Genomic DNA, 15865 nt, shown 5'->3' on the forward strand with positions numbered 1-15865 from the left:
TAGTAAAATACCTGTTAAAATATTTTGATGAATTTCTATTAACATTTAAAATGGTCAAATATTTACAATATCATTTCTAAGGGCAAATTCTTAAAGTATTAGCTAGTTTGAATTTTTAAATAAATAAACATGCTTGAACAACGATGTAGCCATATTTGTATTTGAAAGGGAAAATTAAGTGTGAATAAATTTAATATAAATGAGGATGCTGCTTGCCAATCTTTGTTGAATAAATGTCTTCATATGTTCCTCTTATTATGATATAGTAGCCGTTGGCTTGAATTTTCTACAGACTAGGCTCAGTTTTCAAACTTCATTTCGTACTAATATTGTTAAGCCCCAACACTTCATCTTGGAGGAATGAATGATTGTTTTTTCAGGCTTTCTACATATCAGATTTTAAGACTTTTTCTAGGAATTAATAAGAAAATTGGAGGAGGAACTAAAAGTCATTCAGATAAATATTTGAAGGCAAAGAGAAAATTAATGACCAGCATTTTGGTCAGTACATTCCGTCCACTTTAGAATTTTTAGAAGTAGAATTTGTTTCTTCTCAGGGCTCTCAGTGTATATTACGGGGACAGTCCAATCTTGGATGAACTGGAAAGACTCACTGGTGAAAGGTATCTTTCATGTCTATGTTGTTATAGGTACTGAAGTTTTGAGAAAACAATACCTTGTGAAAACTAGATTTGTGTTCTATTTGTCCTCACTGTTTTAGAAGACAGATCTTCAATTCAATGCTCCATGGGCAACATTTTTCATATAACATTTTTTTTTCAAAGATTGCAGATTCAGCAATGCCAAAACATTTTGCAAATTTGTGTAGATTTTGCCAAATGACTCAGTTTGGAAAAAAATTCAAATCAAAACATCTCATTTCAATTTTTCAGTTTTGAAATGACTTTTTTGTTTCAAAATTTTCTTTGTTATTTTTAAAAATTGAAATACATTTAAAAATTGTCAAAATCAAAAAGAAACATTTTGATTTTGTCAAAATGAAGTATTAAATCTGAGCAAAAGCAATTTTGTTCAACTGTGTAATTCACTAAAAATTCAGAATTTTAATTTTTTATCCATTCTGAAATGATTTTTCAACTTTTTGAAATTGCTAACAAACCAAAAAATCCATTATTTGCCTAGCTCTAATGCTTCGTGTTTGATTCTAGAAAATTGCCGAGATTACAGTTTACTGTAGTTAGTAACACCCTGAGTGAAAATCAATCCTAAGGAAAGGCTGAGAGCAAAACTTATGCGCCACTTACGTCAAAAAAGTGCTGCATAGACCTTGTGCTGGTCCTCTATACAGGGTGAATTTAATGCCCTTGACTACACAGCTTAATCCTTGCTTTATCTTGCCTATGCAGAGGTGGCATCAAAGATGGAGACATCATTGTCAAAGTAAATGGACGTCCTTTGATGACCTCCAGTGACCTGCAAGAGGCTGTGATGAATGAGTCACCTCTACTACTTGAAGTTCGAAGGGGAAATGATGACTTGCTGTTTAACATAGAACCTGAAGTTGTCATGTAAATCAAACTGAGGAAGCTCACACCATAACTAAACTCACTTATTCTGAAACATCAGATACCTCCTTTACAGCTGCAGTAATTATACTTCCTGTTGACTAATGACAAGGTGGACTAACTTGATTGCCTGAGCCATGTCTGTACATAGTAGCTAAATTTAATTAGGTTACAAAATGAAAACAAACGTGATTTTACTTTCAAAGTAATTTTGTTAAAATATATTTTGAGGATAACAATAAACAACCCCACAATGTGTGTAAATTGGGCACATTAATCATATCTCTGCCCTTGCAGGGGCCTCGGGCACTGGTGCACTTTGGCCCTTCTATTCTTTGCCTATGGCACATAATAATAGTCTAATCTCCTGTGACGGTAATGCTTCGGTCTAATTTTGGTTGTTGGCTTTAGTGTGTGGGTACTGGGTGGTACTGATGGCCTGTGATATACAGGTCTTCAGACTGGAACTGGTGGTCCCTCTTAATGGTGATGGCCTTAAACTCTATGACTCTTTCTGGGGTGTCACTATAGAAACTGGCTCCAATCCCAGTCCCTTTAAATTTAATAGAAGTTTTGCCATTGATGGCAGGGTCAGTCCTGTAATTTGAAAGTCCATAACTCCATCAACAGTGAGAAAACATGGTTAAAAAGGAGAAATTGCCATTGGATGATTATAAGCAGGATTTTGACACAGCAGAACTAAGCTACTTTGACCAAAAGCTGAGCTTTTTTTTGTTTGTTTTTGCATTTCTTTGCCTCTTTGAACGTGAAATTAGCATTGGCAAAGCCTTTATTTGTTCTTGGAGCTTGTACATTATATGTGCATGCAGGTGGGGAAAATCTGTAAATATAAAAATGGTATGAAAGTGGTACCAGGCTATAGAGTGTTACACCTAGGTCATGCAATTCTGGAATATAGTAAATGATTCTTATAGAATTAATGCTTTAGTTAAATGTATAAAGGTCAAAACAGTGTGCAGAAAAAGAAGTTTGAAAGTTCACAGTATTTTTACAGGGTTTTTTAAAGTCATGGTACAAATTAGTTTTTCATTATACTGGTACAATTTGCTGAAAAATTGATATACTACTTATGCTTGTACTGTATATGTTTCTACTGTAAGGAAATTGAAGTTTACACAAATAAAATTTTGCTTTGCACCGCTGTTAATTATTTTTGCGAATAGCCTCTTGTGCTGGAACAGACTCTCCCAAGAGATGATTTAGCTAAAGAAAGTTAGGCTGATTGATATGAAAGCCTTTTAAAGGCTACAGAAGCCTTGATTTTGTAGCTTTGGAACGTAATTTTTTTGCTGAGATTCTGCCCTTACTTAGCCTATGTTTAGTAATGCCTTATGCACATTATAATTCACATTTCATAATGTGATTTTCATATTTTTATTATTATTATTTGTACTACGATGGCAACTAGAGAACCCTGCTAAGATACAGTTGGGGAACTGAGGCACGGAAAGAGTAGGTAACTTGCCCCAGGTCAAACAGGGTATGTTTACAATGCAATTAAAAACCCACTGCTGGCCTGTGCTGGTTGAGTTGGGCTGAGGGGCTGTTTTGGAGCCTGGGGTATAGGACCCTGCGAGGTGGGAGGGTCCCAGAGCTTGGGCTGCAGCCCATGCCCAAACATCTACACCGCAATTAAACACCCCCTAGCCCAAGACCTGCAAGCCTGAGTCAGCTGGCACAGCCGCGGGTGACAATCTGCAGTGTAGACATACCCACAGTAAGCCTGGGGCACAGCGAGGAACTGAGCCTAGCTCTTCTGAGCCCCAGTGTCTAAAACATAAGAGCCGCCCTTCTCAGTGAAGTTCACCATCGTTCCTAACTCATGTGCAGGAATTTTCTAAGGCCACTGTCTTTGTTCTGTCTTGTCAGGGACTCTCTTTAAAACTAGCCAAACATTTTAGTCTTGGGTATTGATTCTGCAAGCCTTGTGCATGTGGAACTCCCACGGAAAGCTATAAGAGTTCTCTATGTGGATCAGATCAAGCCCTTTGCAGTAAAATACACACACAGGCCCCAAACCTGCAAATACCTATGCAAATGCTTAACTATTAACGTTAAGTAGTCTCACGTTTTCTGTATAGGTTTCAGAGTAACAGCCGTGTTAGTCTGTATTTGCAAAAAGAAAAGGAGTACTTGTGGCACCTTAAAGACTAACCAATTTATTTGAGCATAAGCTTTTGTGAGCTACAGCTCTGTATACAAAGCTCAAGCTTTTTGGCACCTGTGACAGGGCGCATGAACCCCACACGAGCCTAAAAAGGGTAAAGGAGCTGCTCTGTGCTGGAGTAGCCCTGCCCCACCACATCAGTAAGTCATGCCAAAAGTGGAGGAGGAGTTTAAAAGGAGGAAACTCATTTCAGTAATGGGCAGCTCTGGGGAAGGGGACAGAGTGTTGAGCAAGGGAAGTGGCTTGGTAGCCAGCAGAGCTCATACCCTTGCCTAAAAGGAATACAGGTCCTTTCTGTTGAAGGGGGAAGACTGTATCCTACAGCTCTTACTAGAGAAACAGCGGACTTTGAGTTGGACTTCAGCCCATGCAGGGCCCCTCTGAAGAAATAGAGGTTCGTGTCTTAGCTGGGACTACCTGTTTATTTTCTCTTTATTTATTTTCTTTTGCTGCTCCTGAGTGGTTGGTCTGTTCTCTGGCATACTGAAAGGGGGAGAAGTATGCAGAAGGGCTTGGCTGGATGAGAACCCATCACTGCCAGAGTTCTACAGAGGGCTCCTACTGTAGCAGCTGGACCTAAGTGAATGCACGTTCCCTGCAACACCCCAAAGGGCTGCAGTGTTAGCATGAGCTTCTTGACAGGACCATGTAAGTTATTACTGCATTTAAAAGAAATCACAAAGGTTTCTTTATATTGAGATAATATGGAGTCCTAATGTGATTTTTTTAGCCAAAGCTAAAAGCTTATAGCTTATAAATAAGACCCTGTATAATGATTGTTTGCAGTGTTGTTGTAACTGTGCTGGTCCCAGGCTATTAGAGACCAGATGGGTGAGGTAATGTTTTATTGGACCAACTTTGGTTGGTGAAAGAGACAAGCTTTCAAGCTACACAGAGCTCTTCTTCAGGTCTGGGAAAGGTAACCAAAGTGACTCAGAGACCTTTAGTTGCTAAGCATCCCTGTGTAGTTTATTTACACTTGCTCTTTCCACCACTTTACTGATTCATACACCATAATTATTATTCAGTTTCTCCTCACTTCTCTGAGAGGAGATAGAAGAGATCCTTCCCAGTTCTGCAAGCCTGCCTTTTCTCCCTTGTACTCCCTTGCTGTGCCTTATTATACCTCCTGTGTTAATGGGCCAATTTTCTCATTAGTCCTCCGCCAGCCCATTCTAATCCACTAAATTCAGCTGTTGGTTCCCAGTACTCTGTCACAATGTCACAGCTAAATACAAGGTGGAACAAATTGTTTAGTTTAAGTAGTTAACACATTTCAAAGGACCATTCAAGGTGAATGTGGACCATTAACAACTCTGCAGTCATAGGATAAAAAAGGGGACTAGGGTGTTACAGATTGTTCTTGTAAACCATACATCCAGTGTTTTTATTAAGACTGGTTTCAGAGTAGCAGCCCTGTTAGTCTGTATTCACAAAAAGAAAAGGAGTACTCAAAAGGAAAAGGAGCTGTAGCTCACGAAAGCTTATACTCAAATAAATTTGTTAGTCTCTAAGGTGCCACAAGTACTCCTTTTATTAAGACTGTGATTTTTAGTGTCTAACAAAATTATGAATTTAATCTCCGAGGCTCATCTTTTGAAGGTGTTGTGAAGGTTTCCTTTGAGGATTAGGGATGGAGAGGTCAGATATGAAGTGGTGGTTTTGTGAAAAGTGTTTGCACATGGGTGACATGGTGTTTTTGTCTTTTATGATTTTTCTATGTGCGTTCATTCAAGCATATAGTGATTGTCTGTTTTCACCCATTTAGTTGTTGTTGGGGCATTTAGTGCACTGGATGAGGTACATCACATATTGTGATAGGCATGCATAGGTCCCGTGGATCTTGAGAGGTATGTTATAAGTGGATCAAAACTCCTCACTAATGGAGATGTGTCTGCAGGCTTTGCATCTGTTAAGAACATAAGAATGGCCATACTGGGTCAGACCAAAGGTCTGTCTAGCCCAATATCCTGTCTTCCGACAGTGGCCAATGCCAGGAGCCCCCAGAGAGAATGAACAGAACAGGTAATCATCAAGTGATCCATCTCCTGTTGCCCATTCCCAGTTTCTGGCAAACAGAGGCTAGGGACACCATTCCTGTCCATTCCGGCTAATAGCTGTTGATGAACCTATCCTCCATTAATTTATCTAGTTCCTTTTTGAACCCTGTTATAGTCTTGTCCTTCATAACATCCTCTGGCAAGGAGTTCCACAGGTTGACTGTGCATTGTGTGAAGAAATACTTCCTTTTATTTGTTTCAAACCTGCTGGCTATTAATTTCATTTGGTGACCCCTAGTTCTTGTGTTATGAGAAGGAGTAAATAACACTTCCTTCTTTACTTTCTCCACACCAGTCATGATTTTATAGACCTCTATCATATCCCCCCTTAGTTGTCTCTTTTCCAAGCTGAAAAGTTCCAGTCTTATTAATCTCTCCTCATATGGCAGCTGTTCCACACCCCTAATCAATTTTGTTGCCCTTTTCTGAATCTTTTCCAATTCCATTATACATCTTTTTTGAGATAGGGTCACCACATCTGCACATAGTATTCAAGATGTGGGCATACCATTGATTTATATAGAGGCAGGGTCTGGTGCTGCTTTGAATTGGTGGGTCGAGCTCTGTGAGGACCTTGCTTCTAATGATGAGTTTGGTGAGTTTGGGCAGCTGTTTGAAGATCAGAAGATGAGGTTCAAAAATATTTCTTTCTGGATGGAGTCTCCATTGACTCCATGGAGTATGGATTTTAGTTGTTCCATATGGTTCCATATGGGTTCCAGTATAGGGTGGTAGGGGACAACTTAAGGGTGTGCAATCAGAGTGTCTTTTATTTTTCTTTATCGAAGCAGGTTCTCTTGGGGTATTTGGGTGGCCTGTTTGATGATGCGATCTGCTTTTCTGGTGGAGTGCCCTTGTTTGTGAAGGCAGTTTTGAGTATGTATCCTGGAGTTTCTTCTCTGATTATGTTCTGTGGGATCTGAGAGCCTGGCTATAGAAAACAGATTTCTTAGTGTGTTTGGGGTGGTTACTGGCTCTGTGGAGGTAAGCATAGTGAGCTGGTGATCTTGTATGCTATATAGTTGTCTGTAGGATTTTATTGTTGTTGCTGGTGTGGGAGTGTTCTAGAGAATTTCACGGGTGGTGGTTGTTTGAAGTTATGGTTAAAATCTGAGGAATTTTAGGTCTTCTGCCGAGAAGATGAAAATATCACTGATGTATAACATTGGTTTTGTGGTGCGTTGTCTAGAAATTCTTCTTCAAGGTGGCCCATAAAGAGGTTGGCATATTGGGGAGCCATCCTAGTACTCATGGTTGTTCCCATGGTTTGGATAAAGTGTTTGTGGTTGAATGCGTGAAGATGAAATAGACAAATTTACCTATGTTTGCAGTGGTTATCTGAGAGTCGACCATTGTCTTGCAGATATTTGAGGGAGGTCGTGATGCTGTCATGGTGAGCGATGTTGGTGTATAAGGAAGTGACATCAGTGGTGGCAAGGATGGTGTTCTGAGGGTTGCTAATGTTATGGAGTTTCTGGAGGAAGTTGGTTGTGTCCTGGAGGAAACTGATATTTTGTGTGGTGAGTGGTTTGAGATGATTTTTATAAGTCCTGATAATTCTCCAGTAAGAGTGCTGTGGGTCTGCCAGAGTTCACTTGTTTGTGTATCTTGAGAAGCCTGTAGACGATCCTTGGGGTGGGTTTATGGGGGATGAGGTTGTAGAGGTTTTTTTGGAGTTTTTTGGGGAAGGATTTGATGATATCGTTAAATTCCTGGGTGAATTGTAGTGTTGGGTTTCCTTCGAGTTTTTTCTTTACAAAAGTTTCAACATTATTCCTGAAGCAATCAGTATACTGATCAAGTGTGTAGTTTTTGTTCACTGAGAGGTCTCAGTCCTTGCCCTTCAAAAGACGAACCTGGGAGCTTAAATTCATAACTTTGCTAGAGATAAAATTCATGGCCTTAATAAAGACACTGGCTCCAGAATCTAGCATGGGGACTGATAGGAACCAGCAGCAGGCACTGATTGGGGACAATGAACTCACTCTGTTGCTGAAACCCATTCCAGAGCAGGCTTTGGAGCAGGAGCAGCACATTCTCGGTCCATTCTTGGAGGAGCTGATGGTCTCCTCAAGGAACAGCCCACTGCGGAACCTGCGGCAGATGCAGATGGGACAGAAGTTGACCCTAAGCTCAGTAAGTTTTTGGCTCTATTTTAATGTTTTATTAATACAGTAATAGGAGCAGATTCTGCTCTATGAACCAAGGCAAAAGTTATGAGAAGCCCTGGCTAGCAGCATGTATCTGCTATTGGTGGTTTGTATGCCAGTGGTGTGGCTTTTCCCCTCCTTCCTCCTCCACTCAACCACAGGGGTTCAGAAAGGTGGCCAGGACCAGGTGATTCAAACAGTACAGAACACCTTTAAAATGTATTTTGACTGGAAAGGCACAGACATTTGCCATTCCTGTTTCTTAAAAATAATAACCATACCTTGCAGTACCTGTAAGTATGCTCCTCTGTAACCATTCTACAGTCTTTCGAGCCACCTGGAAACAGTGAGGTGTGTGTGTGTGTGTGTGTGTTCCATTAACAAATCTAGTCCATTTCAATTACAGGTAGTCCTTGTAGTCCATAGGTGACAAAATCATTTGCCCCAAACATGCCTGTGCTTTGACATTTTGTCCAGAAATGTGCCGGTGATTGGGGAGGAGAAAGACTGTGAATTTTTCTGTGTTTGTATGCAGTAATAACAGGCTATGCCATGTGGAAGCTAACGCAGCATTCTGTTGATTCCCTAATGAATTCTGGCCCAATCCTGGGTGCCAATAGCTGCAAACTTTTCCTGAAGCAGGAACTCCAGATAGGTAGTCACATTTTAGGGGTGGTCGTATTTTCCAGGGCGACTTTGGTAGCTGACCAGCCCACGCCACTCATAGATGTGCTGCTTAGTCACTATATGTTTGAATACGTCTGTTGCATAAAGTGTAGGTTTCCCACCAGCAGCTTGGTGTAACGTCTTCCTTTGCCAGTCAGGAACCACAAGGACTGTTATGTCCTTCAAAATGTGGAAGCCTGGAAATAATAGAAAAAGCTTTTGTAGCACAGCCACTGATGGGAGCTGTATACCCCAAACCCAAGTAGTTTTGCAATTTTCTGAAATCAAAAAAGCAGATTTGCATTTTTAACTTACCACTGTGACTGCAATTTTTTTGCTGCCATTAACCGGGCTGTGTCCAGGGAGCTTCTGTGGTCAGAAGCATCCTTCTCACAATATACTGAAGTTGAGTTTATAAAAGTACCATGTTATGTCCTAGAAATTCCACAAGGATTTTTTTCTGTGTTCCTGCAGTGAGCTATTTGAGACAATAATCCTCTGAGCCTTGTCCTTTCCAGGCCCCTTGACCTCTATTGGCTGTAGTACCTCCACAGTTTGCCCGCACAGCAGTAGAAGCCTGGGACAATGTATTTTCATCGACCTTTCCAAGAGGAAGCATTTCCATGATGAACTTCAAACATAAGTTCTGGAGAGGACCAACAAGCAGGTCCAGTACCAAAGACAGAGGCACGTACAGCTGGAGGAAAGGCATACCACAAGACAAGAGAAAGGGTCAGACTGGCTGCACAGCTTGAGGAGAGGTCTTCAGCCCAGGAATGGTGGCTAAGGGAGGAGGACAGAGTTCACCAGAAAGAGCTGTTTGAGTGGCTCATATCACTAGTAACTGCAAAAATAGTGGCTCCCGCTGCATCACCTCTGCCATGGCCTGAGTCCCCTGTGTGCTACCCCGAGCTGCAGTCCAGAAGCAGCTTGAAAGACTCCATCGCTGGCTGGCATCTTGCCCCATGCAATCCTCCATATTGATCCGTTCCCCTGTGGATGCCCCAACCTCCCTCCTACAGTGTTGCATGCATGGCAAATGGGGAAAGAAGAACAGGTGGCCATAGGACGTGCCTTGGTAGGGGGTGTCTGTCTTGTACGTGATTTCACTGTTCATGCAGGTATTTTTTTTTCTGTAAGGTTCTGTTACTGGTGTTTTGGTGTGGTAATAGGAGCTTGCCTACCTGTGAATGGGTGAATATTTTACTTTTCTAATACAGGTTTATAAAGGGTTTTTTTTTTATGTGAAGAATTTTTTTTTAAATTTCTATTACTGCTTCACATTGTATGATGTGTAACCAAAATAATAAAGGTAAACACATGATCAGGGACAATTAGGAATTAGTATGCAAAGACTGTCCCTCAGTATAGTTATCTATAGCAATTCATACTTCAGTCACTTCCTTACATCATTCCATACTGTGAATAATCACGCTCCCCCCCACCAATTTCATAAGTGGTCTTGTCATTCAAAAGTACATTACATGGCATTAAAATTCCAAAAAATTCCTCCCCAAAAACTCCACCCCTCTTCACAATCAGTAAGCCTCCATACCATCACTCCTCACAACCCCCCACCACAAGCTTATTCATAAAGATACTATTCCCCCTCTTCCGTTGCACCATGCAAGTCCATAATGTGGGAGCACAAAACATCCCCTGGCTTCTGCTAACTGGGTGCATCCAGCTTCCGCTGTGGTAGGTGTGCTTTCTGGCCGAGCATACTGATTCAGGGGTCCCCCGTTGTCATAGGTCCATTCAGGGGGAAATGGCTCACATCTGGCTTCACAACGATTGTGAAGAGCACAGCAAGCCACAGTAATGCAGACACCACGGATGACACTGGCATCCAAATGGGATTTCAGTCTGCCAAAAGTACCTTCAACAACCATTCTGCACCTGCTGAGAATGTAATTAGAGCATCTTTTGCCAGGGCCTCTGAAATCAGGATATAATTCCATAAACCAAGGCAGAAGGAAATATGCAGGGTCCCCCCAGAATAACAGTGGCGACAGTAAATCCATTTATGACAATGTCATTTGGTGGGAATATTGTCCCACCTGGCCATGAATGTAGACTCCTCTTGGTGGAAAACCCTGGCTTCATGAACTTTCCCAGTGCAACTCACATTGACATTCATAAATCACCCTCTGTGGTCCACTAGGACCTGCATAACAATAGAGTAGTACTCCTTGTGGTTTATGTGCTCCTTGAGGAGAGTAAACCATGGGCACATGAGTCCCATCAATGGCCCCAGTCACTTTGGAGTAAACCACACACCTGATTGCCTCAGAAACCTCCACAACCACTTTCCAATACCAAACTGGTTTGCAATGAACCTGTAGCAGTCCAGGGTAGCCAGTTTCCAGACAGCTATAGTTACCTGCTTCTGGACTGGCATGGGTGGCCTCATGCATGTGTCTTTATGCTGGGAGGGTCAGGACAAATTGCTCACAAAGCTCCAGAAATGTAGCTTTCTTCATGCAAAAGTGCTGGACCCCTTGCTGGTCATTCCAGGTCTGCATGATGATGTGATCCCACTTGTGCTTGTGGCCCTGCTCCCGAAGTGCCGGTGGGGGTATCGGGGCTGTACTGAGAAGCATCAGTTTGTCTGCCATGCTTGGGTACCCCTCCTCCTGCTCCATAATAAACTGTGTCAAGTTCCTTTGGTGGGTCAGAAAACACTGTCGAAGTGTCCATCAGCATCTCACGGAAGCTCTGCCTGTTTCCTGACACACAAGCAAGAGGAGTTCTTCAAAAAGAACCTCCTCCATGTAGCTGCCTCAAGTAGCTGGGAGCACACTGACCAAAATGACTATTTGGCAGGATGTGTTGGTGGATTGTTCTGACTTCTTGTAATGTGCAGGATGGAGCCAAGTTTTCCCACAGTGCACCATGGTCAAAGGGCTAGAGTGGCCACATTTTGGTGGGTGCCAGGGAGTCTGGGATAGGGTTGGTTTGACTCAGGTGCTGCAGTGTGGACACCAGAGCCCCAGATTTCAGCCTGGGTTAGAAAATTCTTAACCTAGGGTTAACGATCAGTGTAGATGCTCAAGCCCTGGGTTCTCTAATCCAGAATCAGTTGACTTGAGTCCCATTAACCCTCGGTTTACATTGCAGTGTAGATGTACCCTCTGAGTACTTTCCCCAGACCTGAAGAAGAGCTCTGTATAGCTCAAAAGTTTTTCTATTTCACAAGCAAGAGTTGTTTCAATAAACCTCATCCATTTTGCCACTGTATAATGAGTCCATAATACATACATATAAAGGGAAACAGGTATTTGACTTTGCTCCTAACAGCTCAGTGAAGGTGTTCCATGACAAAACATTTTCCTAAACTTTGTCTGAGTATCCTTTGGAACTTACATATCTGATGATCCATAAAACTGCTGTACCTTTGCATTGGAATAGATTTGGTTCTAGGGAGAATAAAAGGTCAGAGGCTGCTTTGTCATTTCTCTCCAACACAATATTGTCTGTGGCTCTAGTCTAATAGTGGTGTGACACAAATGAAAGCTGGGAAGAAAGTATGAACTCTATTTCCTGGGCCCAGTCATGTGAACTGGGTCATGGTTTCAAAAGTTAATAGCCCGGTCATAAAATGAGTTTGGCGTCCACTAATGCCAGGAGCTAATGTTCCATCTAAAACACTATATTGCTATCCCTAGTTTCACAGCACCTATTTTAGCTAAGATCTTTGGACTTAAAATGCTTGGCAGTATCTCCTTAAATGTTCAGGCACTTTTCTGTAACACAGTTGGCTGGCTGTCTCTCTCTCAAGGCAAAAATACTGGCTACATATGGCAGAAGTATGATTTTGATCTCTAAGAGAAAACTGGCAGCTGCAGCTTGTCTAAGTCAAGTTCAGCTCAACAGGATGAAAGCATTTGGTGTTCATTAGCTGGACAATCCGTTATTCCCAGAAAGATGTCTAGTCCTGCCTCACTGTTTACATAAAAGGCCTGATCCATGGAAGTAGAATGATAGACTCCCATTGACGTCCGTGAATGATGGATCACGTGAAGAGTCACACAGGAGTACAGGGCATTCCGCAGCCACATAAGAAAAGAAAAGGAGGACTTGTGGCACCTTAGAGACTAACAAATTTATTTGAGCATAAGCTTTTGTGAGCTACAGCTCACTTCATCAGATGCATTCAATGGAAAATACAGTGGGGAGATTTATATACACAGAGAACATGAAACAATGGGTGTTACCATACACACTGTAATGAGAGTGATCACTTAAGGTGAGCTATTACCAGCAGGAGCGTTGCCGGGGGGGAGAGGGGGGCATGTGAGCTCTCTCTTGGGAGACAACTGGTTTTAAGGAAGCAGATCTTAATCTTTCATTTGTTTTACATGTTTTGTGGGTCAGATCCTTGGCCAAAGTTACCATAAAGTTGGCTTACCCAGCTATATGGGGATTCCTTCTGCCCATGGGACTCCCCCATTGGCACAAAGCTGACTTAGTGGCTCCTAATCCATCCCTTCTCCCTGCCCTCAGTGCAGTGGTGTATGGCTGGGACATCCCTACATTCCAGCAATGCCCTCCTGCCAAAGTGGGCCTGCAGGCCATTGATGGTGCAGATTAGAGCAGCCTTGAGACTGGGAGTGGTTTGCTGCTGAGCTGCGGGAGTATGCAATACCTTTCTTCACACACATATACCTGTGATGGGATAGACCAACCCCACAGAGAACCAGAAGAGATTAATGAGAGCCTGTGTGCTCCATCAGTCTTGTCCTGGTACACCTGCAGTAGATGTCAAGCCTGGAGGGAGGAGTTGAAAGGGCTGAACCCAGCTCAGCTGGGGGGCTGACTAGGAATAGGAGCAGAGCTGGAGTTAGGGAGCTGAATGAAGCTGCTGGCAAACAGAGCTCCCAGAAAATAGATAGGTGGGTGGGCTGGCTGGCTGTAGCTGGGAGCTCAAGGTGGTTGGGAAGGAAAGCGGGAGGAAGTGAATCTGCCCAGTATTCTCTGTGCTCGTGGAGGGACTTGAAGGGAGCTAGAAGATTCCTGTTGAGTCAAGGACTGCCCAGGCATGGGAATAGAGGAAACTCCCCCTGCCGCAGAAGGTGCTGAGATGCTCTGCAGTAAACCTGTGGAAGAGGCTTAGATAGAGAGGATCTTGTACATGATGAGCTTGGGAAGAAGCTGTGGCAAAGGCAAGGACAAACAGGTGGTCTAGGGAGGCAACATGGGGCCTGGACCTGACCCCAGAGAAAAGGGATTTGGGAGGGCTCTGGTTCCCCTACTGGACCACTGAGGACAGTGGAGTGGAAACCCCCTGACAATGTGGAGGGACTACTGAAACCCCCCTGACACTAGGGGTAAGGGCTAGTGAGTCTGAGGTCTATGGACTACTGGCTTGCCCCAGAAGGGGTGGGACTACATGTGACCCAGCTAGAGAGCCTATTCACAAGAAGCAGAGCACCGCAGGGCTGGAAAAGAAGTCAGCAGGAGGCACAAAGGGAGCCTGCTATGCCAGGCCCAGCAACAAGGGGTGAGTCACACTTATGATGCCCTCTGCCACTTTCCTGGGCTGCTCTTGGCAGCATTCCTCAGCCACAGGTCAGTTTTGGGCCCATTATTTGGTGCCATTTCCCTCCCACTCCTGCAATGTGAGCATTTGCACTTGCTGAGTTCAAATAACTGCTGCTATTGTAAGGAAAGGAAACTAGTATTTAGAATCAAAGGTGCAGCACAAAGCCTTCAGTGGGGCACTATATAAAGCCAAGGTGTGTTTTCCCATTTAGAGAATTACTCCGCCCCCAAACTTATAGACTGTTTGCATATACTTGGATGTGATTAGATGGGTGCATGAGCCTTAACTCACTTATATATCAGCTGGCATTCTGTAGTTGTTGTTCTTAATAGCCCTTTCTTGCGTGAGGGTTTGTTTGCTTAGGAGGAATTCAGAGGAAAGATGACTAGAGGAATTTTTTTTTCCTTCTTGGATTCAGCAGGAGTCTACAATACTGTTGTGTGCACTGGGTTGATCACTGTCTTGTCTGGTGGCTAGGTAAACTGTTGTGATGTAAAGAAACTGGGTTTGATCATCAAAGTTCATAGAGGCCAGGAATTGGGGCTCAGGGAGAGAGAGAACATGAAAAACAGACCAGAAAAGGTGTGCATGTGCGTGATATGGGTGCCAATGTGCACTTATGAGACTGAAATATAAGAATTGTTTTGAAACTTGCCAAAGGTTGTTTTGGAAGTTTGCGTGGTTTTTTTTTTTTTTTTGGAGTTTCTACTGCCTTCATTTAACTGAACGCACTTGGGGAAACATCCAGGCCTGTTTTGGCTCTCATGCCATGTTCCCAGAACTGAAAATTATCGTTTTGTGTTATGCAAATACCTTCAGTCTTCTATAGAGTCCTTTCCACCAACACTCATAAGCAGACGGGGTGTCTGCCTTAAAGCATTAAGAGGTGTTCATTTTTTTGGAACTAAATTCAGGCAGAAAGGACCGGCCCCACTTGCAACTGTGCAGATGCCCCTAAAGAGGCTCTGGTGGCTGGCCCTGTTCTGATTGACAGGAGAGAAGTTCTCTGGCTCACACATTGGGGAATCTGCTATCGTGTTCCATACTGGGATGTATTCTGTGCTATGGTCTGGTGCATTAGTGTATCAACCAGGCAGAGAATGGATGGAACAGAAACTGCCTCTGGACATGGTAGTGAGGCTCTGGGCTGTCAAGCAGTAAACAAATATTACTGAATAACAGGAAAAGTATATTTACTCTTTCTCATGTGAGATTTTTTTTCCCCCTCTGGGAGAGAAGGAAAGCCAGGAAAAGCAATTGCCTCCCCTTCAAAGGACTCCTCCGGGCACTGTGGGAGCATGTTAAAAAGCTACTCACTCTCTGTTGCTCCAACAAACACTAGCCACAGCTTTCACAAACCACTCACCCCCGTCATGGTAAGAGAAAAACAAGTTCCTGCAGGAAGCAGTCGCCAAGGAAAACACTTGGGCAATTCAAAAGACTTAGTCACACAGTTGCACAACTGCTAAATTCAATGACTTATAGCTGCAAGATTGTCTCTATGTGAAATTGCGTTCCACTATATCTCACCATTCCTAGATGGGAGTGGCGAGCACTTTGTGTCGCTACCTGGAAACCAGGAGCTTAGCAAAAACTAACACACAATTTTGCTTCCAACCATAAAGCCTTTTGAGGTGTCCTCATTGGGCTACATTAAGAACCCGATAGGATGCTGAGGAGAAGAGACCTCCTGGGGCTGGAGAAAACTGTGCTGGTGCTTTGGGAACTGA

General features: G+C 43.0%; 1 protein-coding gene across 1 annotated transcript in view; it reads left to right on the forward strand.

Moving 5' to 3' along the window:
* HTRA3 (HtrA serine peptidase 3) overlaps positions 1-2643 on the forward strand; it is a 41003-nt gene extending 38360 nt beyond the window's left edge. The window contains exon 9 of the mRNA XM_074951767.1: positions 1368-2643. Coding sequence (XP_074807868.1) covers positions 1368-1533 — 166 coding nt within the window. The 3' untranslated portion in view covers positions 1534-2643. The remainder of the gene's footprint in view (positions 1-1367) is intronic.
* Positions 2644-15865: the final 13222 nt, after the last annotated feature.

Source organism: Natator depressus, chromosome 4 (assembly GCF_965152275.1).
Source record: "Natator depressus isolate rNatDep1 chromosome 4, rNatDep2.hap1, whole genome shotgun sequence".
NCBI classification, from domain to species: domain Eukaryota; kingdom Metazoa; phylum Chordata; order Testudines; family Cheloniidae; genus Natator; species Natator depressus.